The 19,747-nt window shown below is 40.4% G+C and overlaps 1 protein-coding gene across 1 annotated transcript in view; it reads left to right on the top strand.

Moving 5' to 3' along the window:
• Positions 1 to 19,747, top strand: part of CSMD2 (CUB and Sushi multiple domains 2) — a 916,375-nt gene that overhangs the window by 718,715 nt on the left and 177,913 nt on the right. The window contains exons 17-20 of the mRNA XM_063456412.1: positions 7,032 to 7,219; positions 13,477 to 13,665; positions 18,601 to 18,717; positions 19,356 to 19,571. Of these exons, the coding sequence (XP_063312482.1) occupies positions 7,032 to 7,219; positions 13,477 to 13,665; positions 18,601 to 18,717; positions 19,356 to 19,571 (710 nt within the window). The remainder of the gene's footprint in view (positions 1 to 7,031; positions 7,220 to 13,476; positions 13,666 to 18,600; positions 18,718 to 19,355; positions 19,572 to 19,747) is intronic.

Here is a 19,747-nt window from a genome sequence, read left to right as displayed (position 1 = left end):
ACTGAATGTGATGATGCCAAACATGAATACCTTGTGTTTTGAGGGTCTTCATTATGAAATTCCAAACATGATACCCAACATGAATACCTTGTGTTTTGAGGGTCTTCATTATGAAATTCCAAACATGATACCCAACATGAATACCTTGTGTTTTGAGGGTCTTCATTATGAAATTCCAAACATGATACCCAATATGAAGACCTTGTGTTTCGAGGGTCTTCATGAGGAAATGCCTCTAATAACTGTGAGCCCGACGGGCGTTAGACGGGCGTTAGAGGCATTTTCATTTTCTAGAGGCATGTAATTTCTACAACAATAGACCTTGTTATTCACATAATAACCGATACCCTCTTTCCTTACTCTATTGTCCTGTTCTCCTTTTCTGTATTCCTCTGCTAGCATTATTCTATTCAATGCTATTCTGTAACATTCCATTAGAGTATCTCCTCTCCCTACCTCTCTCTATGTCCTTACCTATCAGCGTGGATAACACTGTGACTTGTTATTAGTTCTTTACCAATGTCAGCATGTGTGAAACCACGTGCCTCATCCCTGCCCTCTGATCAGTTTTTTTTCCACGTGACACTGACACACATAGCCATCAGGAGTCCAAATTTCGATTACAAGCTATACACCTTGATTTGGTCTCTGTATGTTAGGCATGCGTGTTATAGTGATTCCTCAACATCCTTTCAATTGCAAAAGTTGTGTTGCGGTCACCAGCCCGCCGAGCCTCACGGTCGTGCCCGACCGGCACGACCGCTCCGACTACACGAGCTTACCTGCTCGTCGGCGAGCCGGGAACCGCGCACGTAGTTCTTCCGGGCATCGCGCCCAGATCCAAGATGGCGCCGACCGCGTGGTCGCGTCTATTGCTAGCCCCGCCCCCGAGAATTATACCAACGTGTGCGTGACGTCACGACGTCAACGCACACGCACGTTTTGGGGTCAGAGGTCGCCCTCTGACCAATCATAGCCTAGAGAGGGGTATTTAAACCCCTAGCTTTCCCCATTACTTTGCCATGTCGTGGTTTCAGTTTCCTGGTTTCCTGAGAGTGCTGTTTCTGATTTCCTGGTATCCTGATCCTTGGCGTTTCCCTGGTTATTCTGATCTCTGGTTTCCCTGACTTGGCTTGTTTTATCGGTATTGAGTATTTTCTGGCTTCCTTGACCTCGGCTTTCCCTTTGACCATTCTCTGTCTCTAGCGTATTAGTCCGGCCATTCTAAGGTCCGGTTTAAGCTCTATCCTATTATTTTCCTTTTCTTACTTATGTATATGTTTACATAAGTTCTGCGTGCTGGACCACATTACTAGTTGTGACATTACGACATGGCCATGGATCCTGCAGAACTATGCAAGCATATGATCGCATGTGAGAGTAGGGTGGAGGATATGGACCACAGGTTAGACCAATTTGCCCAGGCATTTCAGACCTTGCTCCAGAGGACTGCCTATTTAGAGGTTCCTCCGGTACCACCTGTGGTTCCGCCACCTGTAGTGGTTCCCGTACCACATAAACCACCGTCCATAACCTTGTCACCGCCCCCTCGCTATGGAGGTGATTCCAAGGAATTCAGAGGTTTTTTAAACCAAATTGAATACCACTTTGAGGCCTCCCCAGGTTCATTCCCAACAGATAGATCGAAAATTGGCTATCTGATGAACCAATTAACAGGAAAGGCCTTAACCTGGGCTAACCCCTTATGGGAAAGTGGTGACGCAGTAGCCCGTGATTACAATACTTTTCTTACGGCCTTTATGGCTACGTTTGAACCTAAAGGCAGGGAGAAGAACGCTGCCAAAGCCCTTATGAGAATCAAGCAAGGCAGTCGTTCTGTAGCCGATTATGCAATAGAGTTCAGGACATTAGCATCTGAGGTTGATTGGACCAATAGTGGTCTGGTGGCTGCTTTCTCTGAGGGTCTAGCTGAGAGTATACAAGATGAGACTGCAGCTAGAGACCTTCCGGTTAATCTTAACGAATTTATTGCATACATGATAGACATTGATAACCGGCTCAGAGAGAGAGAGAAAAACAAACAACGTAACAGACGTTCTAATTTGTCCATAGCCCCTCGTTTCTCTAACCCAGTGGTGAGTAGCCAAACGCCTCTTCCGGAACCTGAACCCATGCAATTGGGTAGCGCTAAACTCACTGAGGCAGAGAGACAACACAGACGTAACGAGGGGTTATGTATGTATTGTGGCAAGAAGGGACATCTAAGATCGTCATGCCCGGTTCGGCCGGAAAACTTGCACACCTAAGGCACGTACGGGGACCGACCTTAGGTGTGATGTATATGTCCCCTAAATTGACTAAGAACCGTTTCCTTGTCAAAGTAACCTTATCTTTCAAGAACACTACTGTTCAGTGTGAGGCTATGATTGACTCTGGGGCAGCGGATAATTTCCTAGACAAAGAATTCTCTGCAAAACATCTCATGCCCTTAAGACATAAAGAGAAACCTATAGCAGTCGAGGCCATTGATGGAAGGCCTCTTACCCAGCCTTTCATCACACACGAAACTCTGCCAATCACTATTTCAGTGGGTATTCTCCATTCTGAAGAAATGACCTTTCAAATTATATCTTCACCTACAGTGCCGATAATACTCGGTTTTCCTTGGCTCCTGAAACACAATCCACGTTTGGATTGGATTGAAGGAGAGATTATGAGTTGGGGTGAGAGATGCAAAGGTGTTTGCTTTAAGCAAATCCCACAACCTATTGGCACCATCAATGTTCCTGTTACACCTCCCTTGACCACACAAATTCCACAGCAGTATATGGATTTGAAAGAGGTATTTAACAAGGTCCAGTCAGAAGGGTTACCTCCTCATAGACCTTATGACTGTACTATAAACTTATTACCAGGGACTATGCCTCCCAAGGGAGGAATCTATGCCTTGTCCCCCCAGGAAAATCTTTGTTTGGAGGAATATATTAAGGATGCTCTCAGAAAGGGTCATATCCGTAGGTCCTCCTCACCAGCCGGGGCTGGATTCTTCTTTGTCTCTAAAAAAGAAGGAGACCTACGCCCTTGTATTGATTATAGGGGTTTGAATAGGATTACCATTAAAAACGCCTACCCTATTCCCCTTATATCAGAGCTATTTGACAGATTGAAGGGAGCTCGAGTCTTTACCAAGCTCGATCTCCGAAGTGCATACAATCTAGTCAGGATTAAGGACGGTCACGAATGGAAGACCGCATTTAACACCAGAATGGGACATTACGAATACCTGGTTATGCCGTTTGGATTATGTAACGCTCCAGCGGTATTCCAGGATTTTATTAACGATGTCCTAAGAGAGTACCTTCACATGTTCGTTCTAGTGTATTTGGACGACATTCTCATCTATTCCCCAGATCTAGAGACACATCACGATCATGTGAGAATTGTACTGAAAACCCTGTTACAAAACGGCCTTTACTGTAAACTGGAAAAATGCCAGTTTGACCAAACGGAGATACAATTCCTTGGATACGTTATATCTCCGTCTGGTTTCCAGATGGATCCTCGCAAACTGGAGGCAGTCTTACAGTGGCCATTACCCAAGGGCCTTAAAGCTACTCAACGCTTTATAGGTTTTGCGAATTACTACCGCAAATTCATAAGGGGATTTTCCTCCGTGATTTCCCCTATAACCAATTTAACAAAAAAAGGAGCAAATTGTATATCTTGGCCCAAAGAAGCAAGAGAGGCATTTGAACAATTAAAATTTTTATTTTCCTCAGCACCTGTCCTGACCCATCCTGATCCATCCAAACCATTTATCCTCGAGGTGGATGCATCAGAGACAGGAGTTGGAGCCATTCTGTCTCAAAGAGAAAGTCCTGATACGCCTTTACATCCCTGTGGATTTTACTCTCGCAAACTCACACCTGCAGAGAGGAATTACGACATAGGGAATAGGGAACTTTTGGCCATTGTACTTGCCCTTAAGGAATGGAGGCATCTCTTGGAAGGTTCCAAAGAGCCACTTTTGATCTTTACTGATCATAAGAATTTGGCTTATATTGGGGACGCTAAGAGACTGTCCTCTCGTCAGGCTAGGTGGTCATTGTTCCTCTCCCGATTCAATTTCGTAATTACGTACAGGCCTGGTACTAAAAACACCAAGGCAGATGCACTTTCTCGGCAGTTTGAGACAGATGAAGTACCAGAACAGGTGATATATCCTATTGTACCTCCTGAATGCCTCATTGCCACTACTGTTTCCGAAGTGTCTTCTCCACTCTTCTGTGCCATAATAGCAGATCAAACTCAGGCACCTGTGGGAAAACCTCCGGACAAACTGTATGTGTCACCTCAGTTTCGAAAGAAGGTACTAGATTTGTTCCATGACAACCTCACAGCGGGCCATCCTGGAGTCCATAAAACTCTCTCAGCCGTCTCCAGGAGATTTTGGTGGCCTGCTCTTAGAAACGATATCAAAGATTATGTTGGGGCATGTCAAATATGTGCCGTTTCTAAAGTTCCTCCTAGGTCACCTCCTGGACTGTTACAACCACTGCCCATACCTAGTGCTCCATGGACCCACTTGGCCATGGATTTCATTGTGGATCTACCCAGTTCTAACGGGTTTAATACAGTTCTTATGGTTATTGATAGATTCACGAAGATGGCACATTTCATCCCACTTAAAAAATTACCATCTGCCCAAGATCTAGTTCAAATATTCTTGAGAGAGATCTTTCGGTTGCACGGTGTACCCAAAAACATAGTATCTGACAGAGGTACCCAGTTTGTTTCTAGGTTTTGGCGTTCCTTTTGCAAACAATTGGGCGTCGAACTCTCCTTTTCGTCAGCATATCACCCTCAAACAAATGGAGCAGCAGAGAGGGCGAATCAGTCTTTAGAAGCTTATTTACGTTGCTTTATAAATGCCAATCAATCTAACTGGTATGAGCTCTTACCCATGGCTGAGTTCGCCAGAAACAATGCCACTCATGAATCTTCTAATCACAGTCCATTCTTTGTTAATCAGGGTTATCACCCCACTGTTTTACCTTCTGCATTCTCAGACACAGATATCCCCGCTTTGAACACCCGTTTAGAATCGATTCATGATACCTGGGATTCCGTCCATTCAGCTCTGCAAAAAGCCTCATTCCGAGCAAAGGTCCAAGCTGACAAGAAACGGGGCGCTAATCCTGTCTATCTTCCAGGTGACAGGGTGTGGCTCTCCACAAGACATATCAAGCTTAAGGTCCCATCCATGAAATTTGCCCCTCGGTACATTGGTCCCTTTCGAGTTACCCAACGTATTAATCCAGTGACCTATTCCTTGGCACTACCGGCTCATATGAGAATAGCGAATACTTTCCATGTGTCTCTGCTCAAGCCCCTTACTTGCAATCGCTACACCAGGGTATCCACTCCTCCTCCGCCCTTGGTAGTGGGTGATCAAGAAGAATACGAAGTCCATTCTATCATGGACTCCAAATTATCCAGAGGTGTCTTGTCCTATCTCGTTGACTGGAAGGGTTATGGTCCCGAGGAACGTTGTTGGGTTCCTGCTGACCGGGTCCATGCGCCCCGTCTTATCCGGTCATTTCACAACCGCTTTCCTCTTAAGCCGGGTCCTTCCCGCCCGGTGCGCGGTCTTCGAGTGGGGGGTACTGTTGCGGTCACCAGCCCGCCGAGCCTCACGGTCGTGCCCGACCGGCACGACCGCTCCGACTACACGAGCTTACCTGCTCGTCGGCGAGCCGGGAACCGCGCACGTAGTTCTTCCGGGCATCGCGCCCAGATCCAAGATGGCGCCGACCGCGTGGTCGCGTCTATTGCTAGCCCCGCCCCCGAGAATTATACCAACGTGTGCGTGACGTCACGACGTCAACGCACACGCACGTTTTGGGGTCAGAGGTCGCCCTCTGACCAATCATAGCCTAGAGAGGGGTATTTAAACCCCTAGCTTTCCCCATTACTTTGCCATGTCGTGGTTTCAGTTTCCTGGTTTCCTGAGAGTGCTGTTTCTGTGTTTCTGATTTCCTGGTATCCTGATCCTTGGCGTTTCCCTGGTTATTCTGATCTCTGGTTTCCCTGACTTGGCTTGTTTTATCGGTATTGAGTATTTTCTGGCTTCCTTGACCTCGGCTTTCCCTTTGACCATTCTCTGTCTCTAGCGTATTAGTCCGGCCATTCTAAGGTCCGGTTTACGCTCTATCCTATTATTTTCCTTTTCTTACTTATGTATATGTTTACATAAGTTCTGCGTGCTGGACCACATTACTAGTTGTGACAAGTTGGGACTCACCCAAGGGAGCTTTGGACTGTACCATTTTTGACATTAGAAAGAGTACAAGGTTTTGGAGACTGGAGCGATAACCTTTCCACCAGGAATTGCAGAGAATACCTTGCCATAAGGCAGTTCAAAATAGTCTGCAATAAACATAAGATGTTTAACAGAAAACCAGTTCCAGAATGAAATACAGCCTTGATACTTAAGACTTGATAAAGGAACACAATATTGCAATGATAAAGGAACACAATATTGCAATGATAAAGGAACACAATATTGCAGTGCAGAATATGTTGACCTTTTTTTTTTTATTATTTATAGATCAACAAGACATTTTAGAGCACTGCATGATAATAGCATATTTTCTAGGCTAAAAACAGTTTTATGATACATGGTTCTCTTCATTTTAACTTTCTCAAAACACTTGTCAAAGTATTGCCTGAAGACATGTGGCCCTTTTTGCAATTAATGAGGGGCTATCTGGTGGGGTTCCATTTAGTTGCGTTTATGGGAGTGGAGCTTCCTTGGTTCATAATTAGATTTTCTGTATTTTATCTAAACCTCTTAATTATATACTGTTGTTTCAGTCTTTAAAAAAATATGTAAAAATAATTAAAATAAACATTAAACACAGATGTTGCTTTGTTTATGCACTAAATACGGGATTGTGGTTGGATAATAGATGGATGGATGATAAATGTATTTTCAGATATTTTATAAAATCTTATCGGATCACATATGCTTAAATTGAATTATTATGCATGATATTGTGCCCCTCTAGGTTCAAAACTGAGGTGAACTATGACACTCTAGAAGTACGAGATGGGAGATCCTATTCCTCTCCGCTGATTGGTGTGTACGATGGGACCCAAGTTCCCCAATTCCTGATTAGCACCAGCAACTTTCTTTACCTACTGTTCACCACTGACAAGAGCCACTCAGATGTCGGTTTCCAAATCCGCTATGAAAGTAAGAGACCTGTATTTTTGTTGCACTTCAGCCGTTCAAAGTGTGTCCGTTTTTACACAGTATTAAATAAACAAATTGTATACTCACTGGCAATTCAACTGAAATATGGCTTGCTGTTTTGCTTTAAATATAAAATATTCAGTGTGTGTATTTGATTAAAACTAATTAACCCTACCCATTGCGGCGACTGAACGTGGAGGCAGACCCTCTAGGAATTGTTCATTTGTGTAGTTGAATGTTCAGCAGGCAGGAAGGGCACCCCTCATATATAGAGAAATTGGCATAATTGTTCTAGCTGTGCTGCTGCAAAGTGTTTGGAGAACTTAAATCTATTAGAAGCTGTTCCACACGCTGCAGTCTGATCATCTTTATTGATTTTTCTTTACCATAACAACTGGAGTAATGACTTCTGAACAGCATTATTGAATAAGAAAGCCGCTTTTATTCCTTCTTAATTTGGATTCTTTTTTTCTGCTTGCTTTGAATGAGAACTGCCAAGAGACAATTTCCCAGAATCCTTCTCTGCCTTGCTCTGCATGAGCATCTCTGTTCTCCTTGTAAGCACACAGTGATGGATGTAGCATACTGACTAATTTGTTCCACAGCTCTCATTGACTTGTAAACATTACATTTTATGTTTTTAAAGGATAATGGGCCATATTTCTTATTAGCAGAATATAACATGCTGAGCACCTGGACAGCTGCAAATAGTTATTGTTTTTTTCTTCTGTAAGGTACTGTCTAGATTCATAATAGAGTGGAAGTGAATGGTATGTCATAAAGACAGTATTATGAAACTGCATAATTTCACAGCCGCACCGATTGGAACATTTAATTGAGGGTATTGCTAGATTCCAAAACCACGTGACCTGCACCCAAGGCTCAACACCATTCTTTAACCCTGACACTCCTGTTTCGCTCACTCTCAGTCGTGCTGCTCTCACCCCTATCCACCGCTGTGTGTGTCTTTCTCTTACCCATCTTCCTTCAACATGCTGGGTTCCTTATCTCCTAAGCCCCTTTGTGTCTTCCTATATCCTCCTACTATCAATTACTCTGGTAAAGGTGATTGTACTGAATAACTACTGTGCACATATCCATAAAAGTAAACTGGAGGATGTAGAAGACATAGAAAGGGAGGGGGGGGATTTAAGAGACACACAAGGGTCTTCTAAGCGAAACCCTAAAGGGGGGTTTAAGACACAAAACTTAAAGAAAGAATATACAAAAAAAATATATTAACAAAATAAATATAATAAAAATAGAAGAGCTGTTCCCCTCTCAGCCCCTATTCTCACAAACCCTATATTTCACACTACAAACACGCACAATGCATGCCTACACACACATGCACAGAAACTTACAATGCATCCCTACTCACATACAGACACACCAAAACATACAATGCATCCTACACTCCCACAAAAAACACACCATGCTTCCCTTACACACACATAAACACGCAATGCATCCCTTACCCACACACAATGCATACCACACAAACACACACACAATGCAGCCCTTACACACACACACACACACACACACACACTGCTTCTCTTAATGCATTTCTTACACACACGCAATGCACCCATTACATATAAACACACATTACATACACAGAAACACACCTTGCATCCTTTACACATACAAACACAGATTCACACAATGCATCCCTTACACACACACACACACACACACTATATCCCTTATACAAACTGGTATCCCTATACACTAAATTCCATAAGAACACACACACATTACATCCTCCCCAATAACACATAATACATCCCCTACACACATACACTCCACTCCCTCATGGGTGGGCCTTGCAGGCATAAGGCTTATGGGTGGTCAGGCCCTGGGGACCCAGACTGTGATTTGTGTAAGGGGCCCCAAAAACTGAAGCTGCTTCCTGTTCATTGATTTTTGTGAGCACCGTTACAAACAGTCTCCAGAGAGCCTCTTCTACACCAGACCAGTGGAGCCAGACAGCAGCCTGAGCCCATCATCATCTTCTTGTCATTATCTGGTGGTAAGTATCCAATCCAATATATTATTAGTGGCACTAATCTCTAATTTACCTCACATTAAAGGGACACTATAGTCACCAGAACCACTGCAGCTTAATGTAGTGGTTGTGGTGTCAATAGCCTGTCCCTGCAGGCTTTTTTAATGTAAACACACTGCCTTTTCAGAGAAAAGACACTGTGTGCAGCACTGGCGTTGACTCATATGGCAGAGCATATGGGCGGGGTATTGTGATGTGACATGGTGGGCAGAGCATATGGGAGGGCGGCAAATTTTTGTTTGCCTAGGGCGGCAAACATCCTTGCACCGGCCCTGCATGTCATGCAGGCTGGCCAACTAAAGGTGTACTATGCAGACAGTACATGATCTTGGTGCAAATTTGTCTAATAATGCGCTCGCTCTATGCTTTCTGGGGATTGTCCCCTAGCACTCACTTGTCCACTCCTCTCCTTTCCATCCTAGCACTCAGAAGCAGTCTGGGAAAGAATAAAGGTGTAGGGGAGTGTAGAAGCAAGGGAACATGCCACAGTATTCGAGAGACTGAAGCAGCAGGAGCATTTGCATAGTGCGCAAAGTCAGCTTTATTTTAACCAATGTCATTGTCAGCCAGTCCATACCAGTTATATTCCCCTACATCCCTCTTAAGGTTTCATATGTAATTCCTTTTGCACAGAGCAAGATCATGCGAATAGTAATAAGAAAAAGAAAAACCTGTGCATTAATTTAAATAGCTGCAGTTTATTATGTCCTTGATGTGTCACTCCGTTTGCTTATTCTTTATATCTTCATCTTTCCATCTATATTTGTCATTGTCAGCGATGCATCCTGTGTTGTTTCTGTCCTATGCAGCCTATCAGCTGTACATACAATATATATGTGTGTTGTCATCCATACTGTTTAATTCAGTAGATGCCTTTAGGAGAGCGGTGATATATGTTATTTACTAACATTCCTGTTGAGACTGTTGAAGTATTTTTTGCTAATCATTTTCTCAGTACAGCAATAAAGCAACCTCTTTATTTATTTTGTGGGGTAACATATCCTTCACATTACTCTATGTCTGATGAAAGATAGGGTCCCATACCGATTTACCATAAGGTCCCACTGCAATATACACAGAGAAGCTGCACAGACTCTTTGAAAGGAAGAATCCCCTGCCAGATTATACTAAATCCCCTTTTTATTGTACAGAGAAACAGGAAATTTTGCTCACAATAATATAGAAATCCTTTTTTTATATCAGCTTGCTCATAGCAAATGAGTTAACCAGGCTGTGATCCCTTACAGAGCAACACTACTTTTAGAATTAGGACTAAAATTGTCTCTGAGGAGGTAGACACTAGCACTACATTGTAAACACAGAAAATCCCTTTGATCTGATATATCTGGTTTATTAGAGATGTGTACTAATTTATACTGCTGATAAAGATAAAAAAAATTACGTGAATCATAATTTTATAGAACTATTAAACTATTGTTTCATAATACATGGAACTGGTTTACGCATCAGTTGTAGAAAGTATGTAGTATGAAATATTACATAAAATAATATGTAACCTTCCTATTATTTAGACAAGTTCAGAATAATAACACGGAAGCACATACATCGCTTCATATTGTTTTTTTTTCCCTTATTTTGCATTAACAGCAAATGTGAACTCGATGGACTAAACTAGAGTCTTTGTCTCAACCCATATTACTGTGTAACAATGTAACTATACAGGTGATACTCGAAAAATGTGAATATCATGCAAAAGTTCATTTATTTCAGAAATGCAACGTGAAAGGGGAAACTAATATATGAGATAGACGCATTACATGCAAAGCAAGATAGTTCAAGCCGTGATTTGTCATAAGTGCGATAATTATGGCTTACAGCTTATGAAAACCCCAAATCCACAAACTCAGTAAATTAGAATATTGTGAAAAGGTGCAATATTCTAGGCTCACAGTGTCCCACTCTAATCAGCTAAGTAAGACATAACACCTGCAAAGGGTTTCTGAGCCTTTAAATGGTCTGTCAGTCTGGTTCAGTAGGAATTGCAATCATGGGGAAGACTGCTGACCTGACAGTTGTGCAGAAAACCATCACTGACACCCTCCATAAGGATGGAAAGCCTCAAAAGGTAATTGCGAAGGAAGTTGGATGTTCCCAAAGGGCTGTATCAAAGCACATTAATAGAAAATTATGTGGAAGGGAAAAGTGTGGAAGAAAAAGGTGCACAAGCAGCAGGGATGACCGCAGCCTGGAGAGGATTGTCAGGAAAAGGCCATTCAAAAGTGTTGGGGACTTTCGCAAGGAGTGGACTGAGGCTGGAGTCAGTGCATCAAGAGCCACCACACACAGATCCTGGACATGGGCTTCAGATGTTGTATTCCTCTTGTCAAGCCGCTCCTGAACTACAAACAACGTCAGAAGCGTCTTACCTGAGCTAAAGAAAAACAGACCTGGTCTGTTGCTCAGTGGTCCAAAGTCCTCTTTTGCATCTCATTTGGAAACCAAGGACCAAGAGTCTGGACGAAGAAGGGAGAGGCACACACTGCAAGATGCTTGAAGTCCAGTATGAAGTTTCCACATTCTGTGTTGATTTGAGGAGCCATGTCATCTGCTGGTGTTGGTCCACTGTGCTTAATTAAGTCCAGGGTCAACGCAGCCATCTACGAGGAGATTTTGGAGCACTTCATGCTTCCTTCCGCAGACGAGCTTTATGGGGATGCTGACTTCATTTTCCAGCAGGACTTAACACCTGCCCACACTGCCAAAAGCACCAAAGCTTGGTTCAATGACCGTGGGATTACTGTGCTTGATTGGCCAGCAAACTTGCCTGACCTGAGCCCCATAGAGAATCTATGGGGCATTACCACGAGAAAGATAGATAAGAGACATGAGACCGAACAATGCAGAAGAACTAAAAGCCGCTATTGAAGCATCCTGGTCTTCCATAACACCTCAGCAGTGCCACAGGCTGAAAGCTTCCATGCCACGCCGCATTGAGGCAGTAATTGATGCAAAAGGGGCCCAAACCAAGTACTGAGTACATATGCATGCTTATACTTTTCAGATGTCCGATATTGTTCTATGTGCTCTCCTTGTTTTATTGATTGCATGCAATATTCTAATTTACTGAGATTGTGGATTTGGGGTTTTCATGAGCTGTAAGCCATAATCCTCGCAGTTATGACAAATCACGGCTTGAACCATCTTGCTTTGCATGTAATGCGTCTATCTCATATATTAGTTTCCCCTTTTACGTTGCATCACTGAAATAAATGAACTTTTGCACGATATTCTAATTTTTCGAGTATCACCTGTATATCAGTTGTAATTGTGCAAGCTGAAACATAGCAAATACCTTACCAAGAGATATTTTTTATGAAATATGCTGTAATGTTTTGGAATACAGATTCCCACAATGAATTTGCAAAAACAGGTCTGTATATAGCTACAAAACCTCATTTAATCCCTGCAAGTTTGTGATGTATAACTATATCATATTCAGGTGCTATTCTTTATATAACAAGCCCAATTAGTGGGTCTTCACTCAACCTAATCAACGTGCTTGACTTGACCATCAAATTCAAACAACTTAACCATTAAAGTTTTTTTTCCTCGCACCATTTTTAGCCCCCCAGCTTCCATTTGTAGTCTCATATACTGTCTAACCATATCCTCACTTTACCCAGTATGTCTCCCTCTGCTCTTTCTATCCCAGTCTAGTAAATGAAGCTGTTGCTTGTGATGCCATAGCAATATGTGAGAAGATTTGCATAATGTATTACGTTTGGATTGAAAGCAATGGCCCTGGTTGCCATGGCAATGTCTTAATGTACTGTACAAGAGATTTAATGTTGTATACTCTGTCTTTATTAATAGTTTAAATGTATGGTTAACTTGTGTTAAAGGGAAGTTTACCCTATCTGTGATATTCTCAAATTGTTAAATATATCCTAGTAAAGCTCAGTGCTTATGTATCATAGGTTTTACCTTCTGGAAGAAATAGTCTCAATTCGTTTTTTACTAGCTACAATCACATTTGAGCACTTTTATGTATTTTTGGTTTTATTAAGAACCAACAAATTTACAGTGCTGTGAAATAAGAAGAGGAGACGCTATTTACAATCCGATCATAGGATCATCACGTGTTTATTTGTTTGAGACTGCTCCAACATGAACATTACTGTTGATTATTATAGTTAACACTGTTATAAATAAAACTGTTTTGCAGCTGTTAAGTTGCAGTCTGATCACTGCTTGGATCCCGGGATACCTGTAAATGGCCAGAGGCATGGCAATGACTTCTATGTGGGGGCTCTTGTGACATTCAGCTGTGACTCTGGTTACACCTTGAGTGATGAGCAGGCTCTTGAGTGTGAACCGAACTTCCAGTGGAGTCGAGCACTGCCAAGCTGCGAAGGTAACATAGCACAGTGATTCATTTTTATTTCTCTCTCCTTTTTCTTTAATTAACATGCATATATAACGTACGTACATGTACTGTTGATACAAACTTAGTATTATCCTATTGCAACATTTTTCATAGTATCCTGCAGAAAATGTATCTGGCTTTTGTATGGCAAATAGGATACAGGCGTGCATGCTAAACGGCAATAATTCCCTATACCTTGTTTGAGAAATTGAACAGACATTGAAGTCGGGGATTAGATATGTGAGGTGCCATGTTTCTCATTGATAGGACTAAGTGTGCATTGCATGCATCCATCAATTTTGCTGGTTGGTGTACGAAAGATAATGTTTTCGTAAATGATATATTTGTCATGAGACATCTTACATTTTTTGGTTTACCAGTTGATATGCCAAAAACTCAAATAGAAAATTTCCATTAATTGAAAAATGTTTCCTTATTACTTAATTTTATATGGTAAAATAAATGTATACTGTAAAGTACATACTTAAGTGTGCATTTAATGTATATTTTGTAGAATAGAGAGACATATTTACATCTCAGGCTCAAATACATCTAAAAAGACCAAAGTATGCTATGCTGTATGTTTGTTTGTTTTTAACTGTATTTTATTTTCGTAGCGATTGCTGTACATTTTTTGGGTTCAAATGTACAAATTTTGGGTTCTTGAGTCCCCATTGTATAATGATAGTGTGTTAAAGCTGGAATAGTCAAACATGGACCTCAGGCAGACTGGAACATTATACGAGTGTGAAAGGAGAGGAGAAAAGCACTGTGGGGTATCAAAATATTGTTCCAGTTCTATAAAAACATTTGATTTCAAAATACGTCATCACCATAGATATAAATTAGTGTATTGATATGTATAAAACAAAGTTACTCTGGCAAATATTGAGGTACACTAAAAAGTGGTATTTGTAATTAATATAGGATTTAAGTAAATAGGATTTTTTTTAAAGATCTCTTTAAGTCATAGACCTTGGACGTAAGTATATACCTTGCACTTTTAACTTAGATGGAAACATTTCTGGATCAGTAAACCATAATAATTTCAGGGATCGTGTTTTTTCTGTTCTAAATCTCTGTGCAATGAAACAAATCACGATTTCCTCTGCTAATCCTAGGGATAACATTTTAAACATTATCGCTCCTTTATGTGTAAAGTGTGTAATTTACTAGTCTGCTCCAGTCCAGATCAATAGTCCCCGATGATACAGCAGTGGCCCTACCACTCTATAGAGAAAATGGCATGGCATAGTTGGAAAATGGATCTGGTAGATGTGTTGTCACCTTTAAGGTAATTAATAAGACCTACAAAGCCATTAATCATTTTGACAAAGGAACAACTCAATGAGATAAATCATTGAGTTTTTCAAGAAAACTGGGTTTTCTTAGCATTAAGACAGACAATATTTGATAGCTTCTAAATCTAAACCCTTATTTTGTACACTACAGAAATAGTGTGCGCATACATCTTTTGTTACCTAAAAGAAGTCCAGTAATATTTGATGCACTAAAAAAGTTTTACTTTACGTGGTACAAAATGTCAAGAAATCTGTTTTCCAAATAGTTGCAAATGTAAATCCACCCACTGTGTTAAAAGGAGAGATGGAAACGTAGATGCACATTTTTTTGCAAATTAAATCCAAATTGGAAAACAAAATAGCTGATCTGATCACAACTTGGCTATTTTCCCCCCAGTTTAGCCATTTGGATACAAATTGTACATTAGTGAATACACCATTTAAAAGATCTGCCTTGCATCATGTCCTTTTGCAAGCACATTGAGATGCCAAGGGAATCAAGTACGCCAGGGGTGCCCAAAATGTAGATCCCCAGATGCTTGAGAACTAGAGCTTCCATGATGCTTTGTCATTCTAAACATCATGGGAGTTGTAGGTCTACAACATCTGGGGATCTACCTTTTGGGCACGCATGAAGCGTGAGTAATGGCTGATGAGGAATAATGGGCAGGAAGTGGTGACAGAAGTAGTTAGAAGTTCTATCCCTTGCCACAGTTTGCCAAAAAATGGCATTTACATGAGACAAAGTAGTCCATAGTTTGTCTCATGGATATCTTCTAATTTCATTTGAATTTGGAATTGTAATGAAATTTCAATAGTCTTTATGCATTTTTTTAAAATAAAATTCTATCTTTTTAAGGTTGTGACAGGCAGACGTCGTTAGAATGTGCCATTTCAGCCTTTTCTCAGCCCTTCCTTAAGTAAACTCATGGAACAATGTTATTTACTAAAGTGAGAATTTAAAGGGAATTTTAAATTTAAGGCTAGAGTAGCTGAACAAGGTTTAGATAATTTTTTCCACAGCTATTTTGACCTGACATTTGAAATTCTCTTTAAATTCACTTTGAATTCTCACTTTAATGAATACCGTTGTAAAAACATTTTCTGGTACAATGACGGTAAATTCCTTCAACCTATCAGTGTCATATCTACAGACCAGAGAGTGATCATATCAAAGAAAATCTGAATGGGGTAGCATATTGTGAGATTAAATAACTATGTCTGTGCATTGCTTGGACCTTGCTAATGCGATATTTAGTTATAAATGTGTAATATTTCAGCTTGGTTTATCAATAATAAAAAAAATACATAGGTAATGAAAGACTAAAAGAGAGAGTGTGTGGACAAAGATTACAGAACATTTTGGATACAATAACTAAGAATTGAAGAAGCAGTATTGTCTTGCTGAATATTATCTATAGAGAAAATAAGTCAAGCAAAGTAAGTTAGTGTAGGAAATATTGGTTTATAAGTACATGATGAGCGGAAGAGCAAGAGATAGTACGTAAAGTGTTAGACCAATTATGAAGGGGTGACACTAGTTAAAAAATTGAATTTATGTGTTTAAAATTAACATCATAGACCTCCTTAGCTGTAACCTGATGCCACAGTACACCTCCATCACAGATAATAATATACAGTGGTACCAAGCATTTAGAATTTTAATATATGCTTTTATTCCAATTTTAATATATACTTTTATTCCTTATCACCATTGCAACTTTGTGGCTCGGCAAAGCTTTTTCAAGGCTTGAGAACATGGACAGTGGTGGTAAGGGTTGAAAGTACAAACACTTATTTTCTGAGTAAATGGCGCTTCTGTTTATTACCAGATTCTATCAGTCAAATATAGTAGGATATCAGGGAGCCAAAATCTACACTTGTTGTCCTTTGAGGTAGATTGTACCAGGGTGTGATGGCACCTGCACACAGCATTCCACAAGATGGCAATGACGGAGAAAATGCAAGCATAACATTTGTTTCAGAAACCCAAACAATGTGAAAGCGCTATATAGATAGTGTAATAGCACACAGTTGAGCTGCACTACCCCAGAGCGACACAAAAGGGACATACAGTGAATAAAACAATGTAGCGCGCTTGAACTGGAATAAAACGGGTAGAAATTCTGAAATAAATAACATCAACAAATATAGTGCAGACTATCTGAATAAAAAACAACCGGAAGAAGCCCAGGAAGACAGACGAAATCCGTCACGCAGGACGTCACTAGAGAGGTAGATCCTAGAGCACCACGTGAACAGGGATCGATAAAACCCAGACGTTATTGTTACACAGTGGCATTTTTATTCTTTGTGAACATGCTTGTTTGTGGGTTGTTTGCTGGTATACCTACCGATTCCAAAGTAAGAGTTTTTAACCATTTTTATAATTACATTAGGGGACCCTGACTCTCTATCTTTCTTATCCACATAGAACCAATTCATTCATCTGGTGCTATATACTGATTGGGGACATCTATCCTGATCCTGATATCCTATTGTGGGAAGTTTCCCTCTCAAGTGGAGCATTACAAACCCAGAGCCAGGGGTGATAGGGCTCTGTTACATGTGCGTTCTCTCCCAGATCTCCCATCATACTCTATGTTTTTATTTAAATAGTCTGCACTATATTTGTTGCTGTTATTTATTCCAGCATTTCTACCAGTATTATTCCAGTTCAAGCACGCTACATTATTTAGTATTATTATAAAATATGTTTCCCCAACCACTAGACCACCAAGAAAGAGATGCCCGTAGATACAAATGTATGTAACCTGAGGAAGGCCTCATCATCATGAGCAATGATCAGTTCATTCTTTATTATGCCACTAAATACTTTATATGAAATATACTGCCTTGTGTGGGAGAAGAATGCATGTGTCAGAGAGCAGAGGGCTAAATAGTATAAAACAAGAAGAAAAAAAAAGGTTGTTTGCCTTTGATATTGGAAAGAATCAATGTCACTTATCACACAAATTCTGTTTAAGCTTTACATTTAACTTGTGAGAAAGGTGAATACTCATCTGCTATTGTTTATTATTTGTCGATATCATTGTTCATTTATCCAATTATAAGTGAAAGTGAATTAAATTACCATTTAAAGTCTATTGAAATGTTATAAAAATAAATAACACCAACAAAGCAATGGTCATAAAATATGAGATAATGCACTAGTTAAAAACACAATGTAATGACTCCAATTGAATAAAGATTGGGTAGTGGTATGGAATCTGGATCATGCAGCCAAACTGATATTATTGCTAAAGATTTTTTTAATAGGCCCATAGCTTTCCCATAATACCATAGGTTCTACTATAGTTGATCACTCCTTTAGGAGGGACACTCTAGTTCACAAGGACATACATGTCAATGTGTGAAGACTTGGATGTCTTACATACAAGTGGAGATCCCTACCTTAACCTATATGGAAAACACATAGGTTTATTAGGCAGAAGGGTTAAACTGTAAAGTATAATCTCAAACATTTACAAGTGCCTGTTTATATGAGAATCTCAGCCAGAAAACTGCACAGTGGTATCACAGTATCACGGCTGTGCAGTATAAATCATTGACATTTCTTACACCTCGTCATATAATGATGCTTTCTGACCATACCTTTCAGCACTCTGCGGGGGATATATTCAGGGTTCCAGCGGTACAATCCTATCACCAGGGTTTCCAGATTTCTATCCAAACAACCTCAACTGCACGTGGGTCATAGAGACCTCACATGGAAAAGGTAAGAGCTCCTTCTTTAAAATTCTACACTAAAAAGAAAGATTAAAGTGGCAATATGTATGTGTCCAGCGTAGATTATAATATGTATAATACTGTGTTCTTATGTTAGGCAGTTGTCAGTATGAGCCTAAAAATAACAGTTCCACGTGGATGGACATGCCACAGTCACTAAAATAATTTGGTCCAATGAGCGAATAAAGTCGACTCATTAAAATGTTTTTCGATAGCTTATTATGAAGATCACATATGCATGAGAATTGTCTGCGCTTTACTAATGCCATAAGCTCTGTATTTTTCAGAAAGCCTGGCATGAGAGCCACAGGAAAAATAATAGGATACTTATTGATGCATTTATAAGTAAATGAGTGTTGTGATTGGATGCACTGTGTTTGTAGCTATTCAGAAAGCTGATAGGGTTCAGTTTGTGTTCAGTGACCAGTTAACATGCATAAATGAGAATAAACTAATGGAAGCCACCTGTTGGCTTTAGAATGCTGATTCCTTGGCCAAGCCAAAAAAAAAGGCAGTTTAATAACATTCACATATTTTAACTATTTACGTGTGATCCTTCTTAAATTCAGCATTATTGCCACTTTTTACATTAGTTTGGTGTTAGCTATAAATTCCCTTATTCTGCAGGTGTATTCTTCACTTTCCATACATTCCACCTGGAGAGTGGCCATGACTTCCTGCTGATTACAGAAAATGGCAGCTTTAGCCAGCCTCTGAAACGACTCACTGGGTCCCGCTTGCCTGCTCCCATCAGTGCCGGGCTGTATGGAAACTTCACTGCCCAACTCCGGTTTATCTCAGACTTCTCCATGTCTTATGAGGGGTTTAATGTTACATTCTCTGGTGAGTGAAATCCTCAAAAATCACAGTTATTACGACAGAGGAATCAATGCCATTATTGCCTCTAAATCATCTGCTAATAAAAAAGGAAAAATACTTTAAAGTACAATAAAAAAAAGACAGAAAACAATAAAAAAAAATACTAAAAGTTCAATGGGCCAAACTGATTGAAACACAAT

This window comes from Pelobates fuscus, chromosome 1, assembly GCF_036172605.1.
Source record: "Pelobates fuscus isolate aPelFus1 chromosome 1, aPelFus1.pri, whole genome shotgun sequence".
In the NCBI taxonomy this organism is placed as follows: domain Eukaryota; kingdom Metazoa; phylum Chordata; class Amphibia; order Anura; family Pelobatidae; genus Pelobates; species Pelobates fuscus.
This window is presented reverse-complemented; position numbering and strand designations above follow the sequence as displayed.